This window comes from Pyrgilauda ruficollis, unplaced genomic scaffold, assembly GCF_017590135.1.
Source record: "Pyrgilauda ruficollis isolate IOZ18807 unplaced genomic scaffold, ASM1759013v1 scaffold3, whole genome shotgun sequence".
NCBI lineage: Eukaryota > Metazoa > Chordata > Aves > Passeriformes > Passeridae > Pyrgilauda > Pyrgilauda ruficollis.
Genome location: NW_024524377.1, coordinates 14,773,947 through 14,792,125, shown reverse-complemented (window position 1 = coordinate 14,792,125; position 18,179 = coordinate 14,773,947). Strand labels below are relative to the sequence as shown.

Below are 18,179 nucleotides of genomic sequence, written 5' to 3'. Positions count from 1 at the left end.
TATTGCATGCCTGCTGCCTTGAAGCCTGATGAATTTTATGTTGCTGATCAAGCCCAAAATATTTAGGTCTCTTAGCTATGTGGGCTAACAGGATCAAAGCACAGTAAAGCATTTAGAAGGGGGAGAGCACAGCAGAAATGTGCACTAACCAGAACAAATGGGAAAGGAATCATGACTCACTACAGGCAGGTCTTCTGCATTTACTCAGCAGAAAGACATAGCCCAGATTACTCATCTCAAATAACATTATTTTCTCCTTGAAATTAACATAACACAGCTCATGGATATTTGCTGCTTTGCTGTAATCATTCAGCAATGTCAATCACCTAAAAAAGGTCAAGAACACTAAGCTAAGGTAGCACGTGATCTCTAATCCCATAGAGACTCCAGAGGAGGCAGAAAACACAGCAAGGCAGCAAGTGTCACAAAACATCAAAGAAATTCAATACGGACAGGAATTCTCTGCAGAGGCAGAGCTAAAAAAGCTGAAGAAAAGACTCTGGACACCACACTAGTTACTTCCCTAACTATGATGCATGTACAGGAGGCTAGAAAGCAGAGCCATCAATTTTTGACAGACTTCTTGTAGAGTTAGGAGATCTTCCTAAAACAATGCCCAGCAGTTGAAAAATATGTATTTATTTACTTATTTATTAAATACCTCTTTCTTCTTGCTTATCACATTTAACCCAAGAAATGGTTTAAAGAGAACGTCTGCCTTTTGTATATTTCAAATGCATTGCAGCCAGTCATGCATGACACCTGCAAAAATTCATTAAAAACATACTGAAGGACATGAGTAATGTAGTACTTTACATTTCCTTATCCCCCTCCTTGGGTAGAAGAAAAAAGCAAAACAACATTTTGAAAGGAAGGTTTACTGTTCCTAAGACTTTAGCAATTTCCAGAGGTGCAAATAGATTGCTTTTTTTATTTAGTAGCTAAGTACATTCCTGCTGCTTTGTGATAGAAGTGGGCATGCTTATCCTAGTTTTCTCCCACGTCAATGATCAGATTGTACCTGCATCAGGAAATGCTGATTGAGGCTCACATTTCAATCAATTTCCAGGGCTGAAAGCAGTACTTGAGTCCAGACTGTTCTTTATTCAGTACACTGGGATACAGTGCCAGAACGTTCGTGTGTGTCTGAATGCCCCAGCAATTTTCCTTATACATACACAATCAGTTCACACTGAAAAAAAACCCAGGAACCTGGAAACTGAAATAGACATCAGGAAAAAGCAAAGTGGACTTTACTCTTTCTGTGTGAACCTACTGAGACCAGCAGAGTGCTACCTAGGAATAATTTCAATAAACACATGGAAAGGTAGGTGCTTGTAACAAGGTTCAGACAAATAAAAGGAAAAGAAAGTGACAGGGGAAAAGCAATAGTTCTCTACAGAAAAATCATAGAGCAAAAAGCAAAAAATCTGAGAGTTAAGTAGTGGTTTATTAAAAGATCACAACTGTGGAGCAAAAAGAGACCATCTGGGAACAAAAGAGTAATGAATTCTGAATTGCTGACAAAATGACAATGAATGATAGAAGCAGCAAAAAAAGAAAGAGGAAATAGAAAAGAAATCAAATTACTGTATTACCTTACTTCAAGTAACCTTTTCATGGTAGGTATTATGAGCTAGAATGTAATGTACGTTTTTCTGTACAAATTGTCCAAGGCATTATTAAACAAGAGTTTGCAGAGAGCTCTCTAAATTTGCCAAGACTAGAAGGTCAAACATGGACAGAGCAAGGCAGATCTCAAGAAAACCTGACTAAAATTTCTAACAAGAAAGGGCATCTACAACTGAGTGAACTCAGGATCCACCAGGATATCCACTATCCAGGATATCGTTATAGATAATAACTGATCCTATATGGGCCTTTCTTTCATTTATCTTTATGAACATTTTTGTGTCTTTTATTATTTACTTCACCAGGATGCCAAATGAAAATGACTGAATATTGCTCAAATATTGTAAAATAATTCTGCTCTGCCATACATTTTCTCAGGACCTAGCTCAATTAGATCATAATTTCTCATTCTTTTGGCAAGGCTGCAAAGACACTAAAGTATGGGAAATAGTAACAAGGGCAGATTACATCAGGGTCCAAACCATTGACATCAGGTACAACCTAATAGCCACTCTCACACAGAACTGACACGTGGTTTAAGAGGTGAACATAACACGCTGCTCTCCCTACCAAAGGGGTGTGGGTTTTGTGTTAAAATTGTTTTGGAAGAATGGGAGGCACTGGGGCAAAAAAATCTGTACTCTTAGCATTCCATTAAAAAGATCTTAATTCCACTAAATTATGGGAAATATTTACAAATCCTTTCTCTCCATCTCCATTTTCCCTTGAAATGTCACATCACTCAAATAATTGTAATGGGATTTCCAGAAGTACCTAAGTTAAGTCATCAAGCACCATCAATTATAATGGGTTATGTGTTTCCAGAGCTTTAGAAATCCCACTACATTTCTCTTTCTTTCCATTTATTTAGTGCATAAGATAGGTAGCTAGGATAAGCTTCTGGTTTTAAAAACCCAGAATGCCAGGTGCTAAAAACCATTTCTAGATGTTACTTTGGTCATTCTCAAGGGATATGCAGAAAATTCTTGCTATTCTGAGCCCAGATTTTTAGATTATTAATTTGTTATTAGGTTCCTAAAATAAATTTAAGTGTAAGGAATAATTTCTCCTTTGAAACTCAGCAACCCCAAACAACACTTCTACTTAGATTTTATTCTGAGAAATGTCTCTGCAAGACGTATTCATATTAATAATATATGCTTCATATCTCTCTTTTCTAGGGCAACAATTTCATACCTCCACAAACTGAAGACACAGTAGAATAATTTTTTTCTTCAAAAGTTTAGGGCAGATAATGATTTTTCCACATGGTTATATGCACTTTCATCTGTCTCAAAGATAATTATAATTAGTAGGATCCCTTTTAAGTGTTTTATAATATCATTTGGATTTAATGTAATCCCATAAAAATTAAAAAATAATACTTTACAACAAAGGTTATTGTTTCTTCAGTCCTTAATTACTTTAACTCAAGGAATGTTTTAATGCTCTGAAGGTAAACCACAAGTTTCTTATGCTATAAATGCATACATTTATACTAACTTTACATTTATATATTTTTTATATATACACATTACATTTACATATACCAACTTTATATTCTGGGTTTTGTTCCCCAGCTATGTGCAATTTGATTCAGAATAGTCTTTTATTAAAAATAATCTTTTTACAATTTACTAGTGGATGTGTAGCACTGTATAAATGTCATTGCAGAGCAGATCAATTCCTTGCATTGTATTTTTTTAATAAGCTTTCACATTGTAAATAATCTTTGTGTATTACTGTATTTTCACAGTGTGTCTCTTTTTAAAAATTACTTGCTCCTAAATCCTCATACTGAAAATACTAATGCATGTGTTCATGTTTCACTTCCCTAGCAGCACATCTGGAATAAATCAACATTTGAGTTCAGAGTGTGTTTTTGCAAGGACAAAACCATAGCCTTTCTATGATAAAACACTACTGATACTAATGTAGGGTTAACAGAAAAACTCAGAAAGATCAGATAAATCCTATGGCTCACTGATATCTGAACCAATTCTTACTTTTTAAATTGTAACATAAATTAAATACAGCATAAAGCGTGGAGAAGAGCCTCTTTCAGCATGGAAATTCTTTCAGGTCTTCATGTTACACCAGGAAAGTGGAACTCATATAGGTACTTCAGAGCTTCTTAGTGTGCCAGCTCAGTTGGTGACAATTGTGTAAAAAAATGACTGTCCTGGATCCAAACATCCATGAGCACCAGATGCTCAGGGTCCATGTGCTTGTGCTGCCTTCCACCTGGGATTATCTGAATCTGCCTGAGGCACCTGCTGACACCAAGGCTTTCAGACCCCCTGCTCACAGGCATGGAGGGAAGGGGCAGATAAGGGAACAGATGGGTCTTGAAACACCTCCAGAAAGAGCAAATGCAGGCTTCTGTGACCTACTGAGGAAACACATTTCAAAGGCAAGATGCCTTGAGAAAGAATACTTTGCCAATAGCTCAAGCCAAGTTTCAGCTGACTGCTGACCTCAGCAGGACCACAGGGGTTTCTCCCTCCTCTGGAAAACACTCAGGGCCTTGAAGTCTCCCCTGTGCACTGACAGCTAGAGCTGAACCAAATGCAATTTTTCATCCTCTCAAAAATGAATAGTGAGGTAGAGACAGAAAGCCATCAGTCCATGTAGGGTTAAAAAAATTGCGTTTTTCCTTACAGGAAAGAAAGTGATTATGGTGAATTGTGTAGGAGTAGAAGTACATGACTCATGATTCGTTATTGCAGTGCAGCAGGGAAGCAGAGCTGGAGAAAAAGCAGAAAGGACAAAAGCAATCCTTCCAAAATCAACAGTTTACATTGCTGTTTGTGGTTATGGTTTGCCCAAAACCCATTTTTCACCTTTTTGCTGCACCATAATTTGGAGGAACTGACAAGAAAACCTTCAAAATTTCTTTTAGATTATACATATAATTTATATCCTAGAGTAGATTACAACAGAAATTATATAGAAAAGAAAAAAAAACAACCCTGACCCAAGATAAAATTAAAGACACATTGAATGTGGAGGATAAGAGCATCTCACTGAAGTCATTAAACTTAAGGACCTTTTAAAGAGCGTCAATCATTCACTGCCCTCCCAAAAAAACCTTGCATTTTAGCAAAAGATTTTTCCAGATTGTAGGTGGGCTAAAACGTACTTTTTTTACCAGCACTCATGTTTCAAATTTCCTAGATTCCTTCAGAAGAATCCAAAGGTGTTGTATGTATGGCTCTATCATGAGATCATGACCTTGCCAGATAGAACAAAAAAGGCCAGCAGACACAGAATATAAAAGAACCTGCGCAGATACACAACTCTTTCCTCTGATGGAGAGTGAAGTTGTGGTTATTGGAAGGAAAAATTCGATTTTTCTAAAATTCGATATTTCTAAATTAGCAGCAAGCCAACAAAAAAAAAAAAATCAAAACAACCTCAGTACAAGTACAACTGTGTGTTAAAAAATGAATGCTTCTATCTTCTCACACAATTTAGCAGCTTTCACCAACAACAGCAAATTGGTTTATGTCAGTTTCATCTGGGATTTCATAAAGTGAAGTATTTGAATATATTAGTCCCTACAAATACTGAAAAGGTTTCCTGTCTGTGAAGCTCAGAGCAAATTCAAACCAAATTCACAACCAAACCTTCTCATCAGCTAAAGACTGTGGTGTTCAACCAACACTGTGGCACTTGTTTGCTTCCATTATTTCATTATTCATAATTTCCAGGAGATTCTGTGAACACATCCTTCAGGCTTATTCATGAATCCTCAAGGTGAAACGCCTTCTCACTAACACAGAAACTGCTGAGGAGGGACAAGGGGAGCAAAGGGATCAAACCAGGTGGCCGCCAAGACAAAAGGAGGAAAGTGAGATCTCAGGCAATATTGAATTATGTAGGGAAAAAAAAAACCAAAACTAGATGAGAGGCACTACAGAAACATGTGCCTTAGGAATCACAAAGGGAACAAGCTTGAATATGTGATACCTGGTAGGCAGCAAATGGAAGAGCAACCTTTCAGGTACAGACAAAGCCAAACCATTCTGGACTCTGCTCCCATCGAAGCGCGGCAAACATCGCTGCAAGGAGCACGAGCAAGGTCAGAGCCAACAGCAGCACGAGCAGGGCACCCCAGGGAAGCACAGGCAAGGAAGCTCGGAGCAGGGGATCTGTACTGACATGGTAACAAATGATTTGCAGTAGGCTGCAGCATCCTGGGAGCCAAGGGGAAGGGAAATCTCGGTTGATGCTCCTGTCTGACCAAGCAGAGCCGGTGTCTGACTTGTTTCTACATTGAGGCACAGGTGAATCAAGGCCAGGTTATTAAAATTTATATTCTTTCAGTCCTATGAGCTGCTAGGTCCTATTAATTTCCAGGTAAATAATGTCAGTGGCAGACAGGTGTGCTATGATGTTATTTCTACAAAAAAGGTCCAGTCTCTGAGAATAAAAGGCTACTTAAACTCAAATTTCTACTAAGTAATAATATATGGAGTTTAGCATTTAATCAAAATGAGGTTTTTCATATATTAACCCTAACAGTATATAATCAAAATTTCATGAAAATAATTTTTAAATTATTGTCACTAGCTAGAACAAATCTAAAAATTAAAAAAAAAAAACTAAAATCATTATTTTTAAAAGAGTATAATTAAATACTCTGGAGTTTCACCTTTTTTGTTCAGCACCTACTATTAAAATTATCCTTCATGCAGGTTGTTAATTACAAAATATCGCTACAAAATTTATAAATAATTTTTGGTTTATTAAGTTTAAAGTCTCAGCTTCTGCATCATTCTGTGTTGCACCAGTCATATTTATATTCTAATTAAGCTTGAAGATTTTTTGTGACTTTCAGTAAGCAATCCACGTAGTCTGAATTTTGTAAAATGTGTCAGGAGTCATATTCTGATGTAAAGTCACGCATATACTGGATACAGTGTTTTATGTGTCCTCAGAGATATGAAACATGGCAAACTTGATTTCCCCTGAGGCAAATTTTCGCATGCCACTTAGGCAGATTAAATGAATGAAACATAAAAAGCTTAAGCAAAATCTTGATTTCTCTGAATCAAGGATCATTTTGCCATTTTCTCCAACAGAGTCAGAATTCATCCCTGATTCATGCTTGGACCTTCACCTAACAATCTGATCTCCACCCATCTCCCAGCTGAAGATGCTTCTCAAACCAGGCCACAGTAATACCCCCAGCAGTTCTGAAATACTCTCACAAAAATCCTCAATCTGCAGTTGAGCACCTCCAGCAAGGAGTCTGTGGAACAGTCACTTTTCCCCTCAGCTAACACGGTGGGCATAAAGAAAAGGCCTTGGCCAGAGTGTATTTAATGTCAATCCCCTTGCATATCTGCAGAGTCCAAAAGTCAGCATGTGACCTGAGAGAATCTGAGATCTCCCACATAGAGCAATTTAAGTACTTTTGACCTATGAGATAAACAGTAGGTATATCCATCTGATCAGAAACTGCTCTTACTGAACATACACTGAAGCAATGGCAGCCAGCCAGACAACCCCATGGAATAAGCTGAGAGCAGCTGCTGAAGTGCACATGTGTCCAGGAAAACGTGCCTAGCTGCCCTCAGCACACGTACATGTACAACCTGTCATTCTGCAATTAAATACCTGAGCATCCAGAATCAGTGTCCAATTCTCATTTAGGAATTCCACCACTGATAGAAATGAGAGCATATTTATTTCAGTAGGATTTTTGTCCTACTTTTCCTTATTGAAAGATAACATGCAAAACAGGTGATTATAACCAGGGAATATCATCTCTTTTTTGCTTTTAGAAATGCTTTCTCAGTCCCTCCATGAATGCAACAGTCAGACAAATGACCTATTCAATATCAGTGACTGATCCTGACCATACAACTCACAAAAAATTAACTACGTGGAAAAATAATTCATGCTGAAAATCTGAATGCCAAAGCTCTGCAGACAATTCACCTCTGAAGCACTACAAAACTTAAGTAAAAAGATACCATTTGAAATACTTATTGCAAGTATCATTACAGCACTAAGATGAGCACCACATCTCTTCTGTTCCGATAGGTACCGCAGTTCCTGTCTTATGTTCCCAAAGTTTTACTACACTGCTCAGATAAAGAAAATACTGATCTAGAGAAACTGAGGAAAAATCTGTTCTTGTATCCATTCTTCAAGGCAGGATTAATCACCATATCTTCATGCTTTCAGCAAGAAATGTACTTGCAATATACTTATACAATGACTGCCTAAAATATGCAAGTCCAAATATTTACTAGACTTTGAAATTTCAGATGGAAATTTTAATACACATTTAAATCTGTATTTCTGAAGTTTGAATGCTGATAGTTTCATTTTTTTTAAAGACAAAATACTTACAATTATAAGATTTAATAAGAAGAAATTGAATACTGTTTTTCAGATTTAAACTTGTAGCTCTTCATATGAATTGCAATTTTTGAAATGTTGCTGACATGGTGCCATTAAAACTTACACCCTGGCAAAGCTATTCTTCTCTAGAATATTCAGTAACTAGCTATTTACATTTTAAAACATAAACCCAATTAAATGTCTGTCAAAAAGCTAATTACGTAATATGTATTAATAGTCTGGTTATACTCTTTTTCTAAGGTATGCAATTAGCACCTGATTATTTAATTTCATATTTCATAGTTGTTATGTCATTAAGAAAAAGGTGCATTTTTCAGCAGAACCCAACACAATGTCAGTGAATGAGACAGGTATTTGTGAGTCACATTCTCTGTTTCCAGGAGGAGAAGTGCCTAGATGTATTTCAAAACAAATGGACATGCTATTAACAGCAACTGGATATTAAAATCTGCAATGTCTTCAAAACTTATGTCACTTGGTATTTTTGAATGTAGTGATTATATAGTTAAGGACAAACTGATCTGAACTTAGAGTGAGCATGAAATTATCTGAGAAAGTTAACTGCATCATGAAGGATTGATTCTACATGGAAAATTGTTTTCGTAGAACACTGTGAAACAATAGGGTTTTATTTTTAATAAAAGCAGATATATTTGATAAGTGAAGAATTTTTCAATATTCTAAATTTCATTCAAATTGATGGGAAGGTTGTCGGAGTGTCACTGCCATGTTCCAATTTCTACTGATAACATCTTAAGAGCATACCTTTGAAATAGTATTTTCACTGATATTTCTCAGGAGCAACTCTATACATACAGGATGGGGGGGGGGGGGGAATCATTAAATACAGTTCTTAAATTATGTTCCACATAGTCACATGTGGAACATCGCAGTAACTCTGACAACTTCAATGTGACTTAAGCTTATGTGACTGAGCTTAAAGATGTCATTCTTCAGAAAGCTGTCCATCTTTAAAATACCATCTCACTATCATCAACAAAATGACTCAGCAAAAGGATATTTTTGTGGGTTGACTCACCCCACAAAATCTCTGTGAGTCAGTACCATGGAGAAAGGGTGACTGGGAGCTCCCACTCTTTTTTTTATTGGGTGTTTCTCTGAGGACACCAGATACAGTGGTTTCTCTTTGATCAAGGACACAATCAAGAGACTGAAGACCATAGATTAAATGTGAGATTCAAAATAAGAGGTTTTGCGTTTATGCCCAAAACTGGCATTGCCAGCCTGACCCACTGGTACTCTCTCCCCTGGAGACACCAAATCTCTAAATGCCGCCCTGAAACATCTTACCTGAGCTCTATCCTTGCGCACACCCAGACTTCCCCCAGGCTGAGCAGAGAGCTACCTACCTCATACATGCCACCCGGCACAACTTCTAACATCCTTCTGTGAGAGACAACCTCACACAGACACAGCCAAGCCCCTCCCAAATGCAGCTACATTTGCTTTTTGAGGGAGGCACTGCTGAAGGAAGCAGTAACAGAGTTGCTCTGTTTCACTGGTATTTCAATGAAATCATCAATATGGCCAACACGTATCAGAGAACACAAAGTTCATAGAGACAGAAAAAAGAAAAAAAAAATATGTAGTCAATGATAGGCATTTAGAAAACTCAATTCCCTGCACAGATGGAGATAGCTCTCTTTAGACCTGAAGCAGGGAACTTTTCAGATGTAGCATGTTGATCTTAGTATTTTTTTTGGGCTAATTCATGTGGATCTGTGTGACAAAACCAGGAACCTCCATGTCCCACTACAAAAAGCTAACAAAATCAGCCATTTCCAGTCTCAGGAAAGGGATATCATACGTGCAACAGAAACTCATTTTCATCATAACTATGACTTGGGGGCTCACACAACTCAATACAAGAGTTTAAGTACAGTAGTAGCCAAAGCTTGGGAAACACTAAACAAACAGAAATGCAACTGACTCATTAAACCAGTACCTAAACAGTTCTCATAATTTCTCACTTTCTTCTACATGGTCAAGTTAGGTGGTTTCTGCAGTGGATATCAGCAAATATGTATCCAATCTCTGACTTTTGCCAGAATGCTTTTGTTCAGCTGAAGATGTGGCTAGGCAACTACACAAGGATTGTAATGCAAATGTAGAAGCCTTTATAAGTACTAAATCAGCAGTCCTGCTTGCAATTGCATATTTGAAAGCTTAAAAGACTTATCTAAAGTCACACATGCATATTCACAGGACTTGACCATGGATCACCAAAAACTAGCAAACTCCTTCCACTATCATCTTTTCTGGATACTGCTGTGAGAGAGAATAGTATTTCTTTTCTTAAAATAAATGACAATATTCTGCTCTCTTGTCTCTTTGCATCCCTGCTCAAATCAATAAGTTTACACATTGGAATTACATTTCAGTACTTTCAGAAGAAAGTGACAACATAAAGCACAGAAAAATCATCCCTCACCTTCTAGATCTTCCTTTTCAAAATGTGTCTTGAGAATGGAGCGAGTTCCACCTCTATCCACAACAGCCTCTTCATCATTTCTCTACAAAACAGAAAAAAAGACAGATAAGCTACTTTTCATTTGGAAAATATTGGCAAGATTGTACAGTACTATAAAACAAAGATGTTTTTAATATTTTAACTTTTCCAACTCAAGAACAAAAAGAGGTATAAGAATTTAATTTTACTTATTAAATCTATTTCTTTTGTATCAGTTTTTACTGAGGTATGATTACAGCTAACTTTGACATGCAAAACTTATGGTAAAACCTGCAAGATGATGAGTAAACACAGGTTACTGGAAACCAGGAAAAACATGAGCCAGTAGGACAATGAAAGAGATGAGAGAAGAAATGTCTGATCAAGGTAGCTTTATTCTCATGCACCTTAAGAAAGGGGCTGCACATGTATTTTTGCCTTTAGACCAGGATCTTGAGCTACATGAAAAATTCCCTAACTACTACTACTAAGATTTCTTATACTTCAGCAAAGCTAGACAATAACACTCAGTGACAATATGGTAAGAAATAAACTAACACCATGAAAACAACTGGCTTCACTTACTGGTGAATTGCAAAGCCTTTGCTTTTCTTTACAAACACCAAGCTGAATTTGGTATAAAGGCAGGCAGCATACAGTAACAGCAGAAAACAAAGCTATTCTTCCTCAGGAACACAGATTTCATGTTTCATTTTATCCTGTAGTCATACCTGCATTTTAACTGTACTCTCTACTGCACTGTAAAAGTAGTATGTGATTAATTAGTGTATTGTACTCAGGCTAGGTAAGGTACAGAAATTAGTGATTTTGCCATTTCTGACATGAAACTCATTTCCCTTAACAGAAAAATATTTTGGGGGTTCAGCAACAAGACACTAGATTTTAGCTGTGCTAAAATGAGTATTTGATTCACTACGAGTTTGACATCACTAAATACAGTCTATTTCACAACATGAAAGAGTGATTTCCATTAAATTATTATGAAAAATGATGCATTATACAAAAGTACTAATTAATATATTTACTTGTCATTAGTAGAGGGGTTTTAGCAAGTGATATTAGAACTAGAACTACTTGACTTCAGTACATAAAATTGGTATCTTAATGCAAGTCTGAAGCAAAGAGATTTAAATACCAGTGTTGCATCACAGATATACATCTATATATAGAATGCAATGGAATATAATGAGAAATTAAAGTCTTTGAGCACCTCTCCTTAAATATCAGATGCCCCAGGCAAAAAGATTTACTTATATAGCTGGATGTGGTGCATTCTGGATGTGAGTTTTTGTTTCAGGCTCCTTTCTTTTTCAAAAATAGCTGTCATGCTGTAGCTATCTTACATAGAAAAATCCTACAAATGTGTCAGCACCAAGCATCTGGGCTGTTAAAGAAAGAAAGACCAAGTGTTAAAATGTCTTTATTAGAGCTTTCCCATAGATAATAGTACATAACTAAAATATGACAATAAGAAATAGGCTTCTATTGAAACTGTTTTGTCTTGTAATAATTTAGAATCATCTAATAACCCATTAAGATGTACCAGGAAAGTATAACTTCATACAAACCATTCAATCATTTTACTAAAATGAATCCATTATTTTGAAGCACTTAGACATAACAATGCCATGCCCCTGGGTGAGTAATTAGGCAGGATGTCAAAGTCCAAGTATTAGAGCCATATCATAAATAATGCTATCTTAGCATAAGACATTCACATCAGAAAGGAAGCAATGTTAAGGAGAGTTTACAGTGGGGAAAATACTAAATTGCTGGGCACTTTAAAGCCTTTACAGATTATCTAAGTAAATTAAATACAAATTAATTCATTAATATTTATCAAAATATGCTCATACACTTTGACTTCTCCTTTCCCATGTGTTCAATTTTCAGTTTCTGGCAGACTTTTACTTCTCTGCCTCCTCTTCCTGTAATGTCACAGCAAGTCTCAGCCTTGCCTCATTCTCAGAAGTGGGTTTATTCCATTAATATTACAGGGAAAAACAGCTTAATTGGGAGTGCTGTGTTGTTAGCAGTTCACTTGTCAAACTCTGAGCAAAGTCCAATTAAACAGGCCTGGCACTGAACACACTGACTTCCCAGGGAGCAGCATAAAAGCCACCTCACATTTACCAGCATAAGAGTTGTACTGCATTTACTCTAGAAGTAATTTCTGATTCCTGTACTGCCCCTTGGAGGAGGGGAGAGGTGAGACAAAGGTTCACTTACAGTTTAGTGCTTAAACTCATTGGGCAGTGAGGACTATTGCAATACAAATAAAAACAGATCCCACTCCACTTTCCCCTGGATTAATGGAGACTGGAAACCTAATTTCAATTAGTAATGCTCTGATTTTTTTTAGAATTTCAGGAAAATTACCAACTTATTATTTTTAAGTGCTGCAATAAATGAGTTTGAAACTGAAAGTGTAGGCAAGATTAACCATAATACAGTCATGGAAGCCAGAATTCATGCCAACCAAACTCCACACTAACATCCTCAGAGCCATGAATCTTGGGCCAATCTGCAGCTTGGCCCATCAGTTTCAGAAGGTTCAGAAAAAGGCATGAAAACTAAACGCTCTTCATTGCCATGCCACATTTATGTCAGAATTCTACCCCTTCTTCCTTTTACACCATTTGAAGATGATGAAGGTACAAAATTTGACATAGGGCACAAATCTGCAAGGGCTGAAGTAGTGAAACCATACAGATATACTGCAGCAGTCTGCAAACAAATGTGTGGACACACTGACCATGTGCAAGTCCTTGGAACTGTCCATTACTGCAATGAGTTGCTTGCTGAGTCCAGTGAACACTGTGGTCTACTGCTTAAAGCATGGGAGAGGGATCCAGGAAGTCCCCGAGCGCTAATCCTGGATCTGCCACTGACTTGCTGTGTGGCCTTGGAAAAGTCACTTAATCTCTGTGCCTCAGCTTCCCCATCTGCAAAATAGGGATAATAATACTTACTCATCTACCTTCCTCATTGGGCTGCTCTGTGCCGAAATAAATTTTCACACAGCATTTCAGAGCTGTAAGGCACTACAGAAGTACCAAGTCATTCAATTTAAGAAATTTTACCCATGTGAATAGATAATGCTAGGAAATAAGAAATTGACAAAAAACATTAAGGCATAAACTTTCTCCTTTTTTACATCAAACCAATGTATGTTAATACCTTGCAATAATTTTACATTGCACAACTTCGACAAAGATACATAAGAATAAATGTAGGGTTTTTTTCTGCCAGCCTAAGAGCAATGCTGGAGAAGCCAGTGGAATTATATTTCACTGAAGCTATAATCAGAGTGTAATAAACTTTTCATAAACAATATAACATTTCTTCACTCTCCTTTACATAATATTTGTTAATATCTTATGGTTTTATGTAGTCATCACACAATAGTTGATTTATTTCCCTACAGCAATAAAATACCAGCACACAGTAAAACAAATAACGTGTCTGAGATAAAATAGCAAGAAAAAGCCAAAGCTTTTTACATGGAAACCACAAGCTTCTCAGAGACTAAGGCCCAGCAACTCTACTCAGTCCATTACTTTTTTCATGTCTTACATTTTCCAAATGAATGCTGGAATGGTCTTCAACCTGCAGCAGAAGCAGCTGCACATATTTCACAGAAAACACCTATTTAATAAAAGTCTTATAAATACAGTTGTTACTATATTTGTCTCTACATACTAGAAGTTCAAACACAGTGGCAAGTACAGAGAAGCAGACAATAGAGTCATCTTCTGCATGCTTTACATTGCAACCACATTGCACTGAAAATATGTATTTGAAGTTGAACAAAATAAAAGGAAATAAACCACCTTCAAAGATATTACTTTTTGGTAAGTAATCACAAAGGAAGAAGGTCACTATGAGTCCTGGAGTATGGATTTGCAACCCTTAGATAAAAAACCTGCTTATCAGAGTATAAAGTGAGACTAAAGTTGTTGCTAGGAATTTTAAGTGTATTGGTTAGAAGGAATAAAAAAGCCCATGACTTAGAAACGAAAACCAAATGCCTTAAGTGCCCTTTCCACCTATGTACTGATAAAGCTCAGCATCCAGGATATTCCAATAAATGTCAGGATATCCCAATATAAAAATGGCCTCCTGGAAAGTTGCCCAAAGTGACCCTCTAGCTATGATACAGCTCTAACTACAATTCATAACAGGTTGCAAAGAGGTCAGTCCTTAACCTGCCAACTCCCAGAACTGTGCACTGCCCTTTCACACCTCAGAAAAACTCAGTTGATGAAAAAATACATTTTTAGAAAAGCTGAGAAGCATCATTTTATGACAGATGTTTCTGTGTCTTTTTAGTTACTGTCTATGCTTTCATCACACTGTGGATGACTGGGTGGAGAGAAAAAGGAAATTAACTACTTTCAAAGGTGGATCTGTACAAAGGCACATGACAAACCTCTTTAAATATGTATGTGCTAACGTAGACACACACTCTTGTAGAACTTCAGTACATTTCCAGATGATGGAATTAGGACATATTCCACATCTTCTGGATGACAACAAGGTAGACTGAAGTCCAGGTGACAATCTTTGAATCGAAGTTATCTATACAGGTATTATACATATTTACTACAAGAGGAAAATCAATAAATTCTCTTAAAAGACACTTGCATACATGATAAAAAGTACTTGGATACTGGGCAAACATTTACTAAAGTTCACCTGTTGATGAACTTTAGTTCATCACTACAGCAAATGAAATATTAGTATAACAATAAATATACATTAGGAAACAGAAAATTAGGACAACAAGGAAGTATTAAATACTTGCAAAGAGTATGTCTCACTTCTTTCCCTTGGTAGGTTCAGTGATCTACTAGTATGACATCTGTATCTAATATATTTTGAGCAGACAAGTCAAAATGGATAACAGAGAAGTGTTTATTTTACATGGAAAACTACAAAATTTTTTTATCCTTGTTTTTTATCTAATTTTTTTTCATACCTGGCTACTTTTATTTTCTGTCCTAGTATTTGTTCACTGTTTTCAATAAACTGGATGATTGCTTCCCTTTGAAATACAATGCAGAAACCAGCTACAAAGAGTATTAATATTCCATATTTTTTTCACAGCTTTTAAAACTCTCAGTTAAATCCTGTCCCTTTTAAATTACATTCTTAATATACTCACAGAATAAATCATATCAACATAACCATACAGAACCTTTTTTCAGTATCTTTCTTTCTGTAAAATACATAACAGAGCAGAAGCCATTTTGATTTTTCACACACTAGAAATTATGCATATGACACACCTGCTGACTCATAAGGAAAATAATCACGGTATTAATTGTTTTTCCATATAAGCCCCTTATTGATGATTGGACAACCTACATAATTCTGCAATGCCATCTGGAACTCAGGAACACCTGTCAGCATAAAACATGAAATACTGCCTTCCCATAAACAATAGAAAGCTGTAATGTTGAGCTGGTTTTGGCTGGGGTAGAGTTAACTTTCTGCACAGCAGCTGGTATGGGGCTGTGTTTTGGGTTTGTGCTGAGCACAGGTTGATAATACAGAGATGTTTTGTTATTGCTGAGCAGGGCTTGCACTGAGCCAGGGCCCTTTCTGCTCCTTGTACAGACACACTGGAGAGGGGCTGGGGCTGCCTGGAAGACACAGCTGGGACAGGGGACCCCAACTGACCAAAGGGACATTCCAGACCACATGACATCATGGTCAGCATATAAAGAGGGGAAAGAAAGAGGAAAAGGGGAGGACATCTGGAGTGCGGGTGTTTGTATTCCCAAGTCACCGTGACCTGTGATGGGGCCCTGCTCTCCTGGAGATGGCTGAACACCTGCCTGCCCACAGGAAGCAGGGAATTAACTCCTTGTTTTGTTTTGCTTGTGTGGGTGGCTTTTGCTTTCCCTATTAAACTGTATCTCAATCCATGAGTTCTCTCACTTTTACCCTTCTGGTTTTCTCCCCCATCCCACTGGTGTGGGAGTGAACAAGCAGCCACCTGGGGCTTGGCTGCTGGCTGGGGTTAAATAATGACAAACAAGATTAAAAGATGTTCCATCTTAAAAGATGGAACCCTAACATGTTCATTTCAGTTTATACCTATTATCATACAGTTAGTGGTATAAAACTTCTGTATTTACCTTTCCAGTGGCCTGTAATAAAATACTAAACATTTTTGCAGACACCACACACACACACGATTATCTTCTCAGTTCCAACAGTACTGTTTTGAGTTATATTCATTTTACAGAACCATTACAAAATATTTGTATCTGTAAGGTCATTTTGGTTGAGTTCAGCTTAACATTTCAAAAAGATGGCATTACTAGAGATATGGAAAACGAAGTTACTTTAACTCAAGAGCTACCAAGTGCATATTGGAAATATTTTGCAAAGACAATTAACCTAAACGGTTAAAAAGCTGTTACACATAGATGCCTGCCTCCCTGCTGCAGGAAGAAAATCACTGGTGACTGCCATGTTCAAACTTGTCCTTTAAACTGTCCTTGAGCAAACAGGCCTACACAAAACTGATTTAATGCACAATGTGTATGCCCACAATTTGGGTGCTATAATTCTTTTATCTTTCTGAATAAGCACACAGGGTTTAAAAAAAAACAACCTTTTTTAATATTATCATGTTTAATTGCTTATATTACATATAACCATATTTAGCAATCTTTTGAGGTGGAAAGTACAGTGAATTTTATCTTTCCGATGAAATATAATTGCTTTTCCATTCCACTAGCTACATTATATCATCTTTTTGCCCTCTATCTACCTATCAAAGAAGACCTATCAAAACACATTTATAATGCAATAAGGCCGGTTCTGTAGGGTCTGAAGGATCATTTTTTAAGTGTCCCTTTAATAGCACTGCTTTTATGGCAGCTTTCTGGAATAATCACTACTGGTTAACATAAAGCACAGTTTTCCTTTTGGTCAGCTCTGCTCCACATAGTTCAGGCTATGCAACAAAGTAAGAAGCAATTAGTTTTCATCCCACATTTGCATCTTCCCCAGGGCTGCATGTCATATGCATAAAAGCATCCTTCTCTGTCTTCTTTTTTTCCTCTTTTCTATTTTTATAGCAAAAGCCAAGATAATGTTTAGCATGACTCAATAATGAAATGTCATGTTCTGCAATGCTGCTAAAAATTGCACTAATCAGCACTGGCTTCAAAGAACTGAATTGCTACTGGCCTGGCACTGGACACATATTTAATGTTATAATGACCTTCTGTAACATGTAAGCATAAAGAATCATTTCAGACACTAACTCTAAGCACAAAGTATTGCTATAAATAAAACAAAACACAAGCAGAAAATAAACCAAAGCAGTTTTACACAGAATTAAATCTCAGCAATACTTGTAATTCCTGTGTTCATCTGCATTGAAGCATACTGTATTGTTATATATCATTATGCACAATAGAGCAGCTATAAACTGACACATAAATATTTCCTTCATATTTGATACAGAATTTTCTTTTTCAGAAAAGCCATTTTAGGTAGAAAAAATGCATTCCTTCCATTTGCAAGGCAAACATGATACACTCTTTATCTATTCTCTATACGCCTATCCAACTGAAGACAACATTTCCATTTGAAAATATTAAACAAAAAATCAAGGCAAAATAGGAGCATAGTTTGTTGCAATGGCCAAGTGCCC

General features: G+C 36.8%; 1 protein-coding gene across 1 annotated transcript in view; it reads right to left on the bottom strand.

Annotated features, from left to right (window-relative positions):
- SLC4A10 (solute carrier family 4 member 10) overlaps nucleotides 1-18,179 on the bottom strand; it is a 113,082-nt gene that overhangs the window by 78,924 nt on the left and 15,979 nt on the right. The window contains exon 2 of the mRNA XM_041473223.1: nucleotides 10,463-10,544. Coding sequence (XP_041329157.1) covers nucleotides 10,463-10,544 — 82 coding nt within the window. The remainder of the gene's footprint in view (nucleotides 1-10,462; nucleotides 10,545-18,179) is intronic.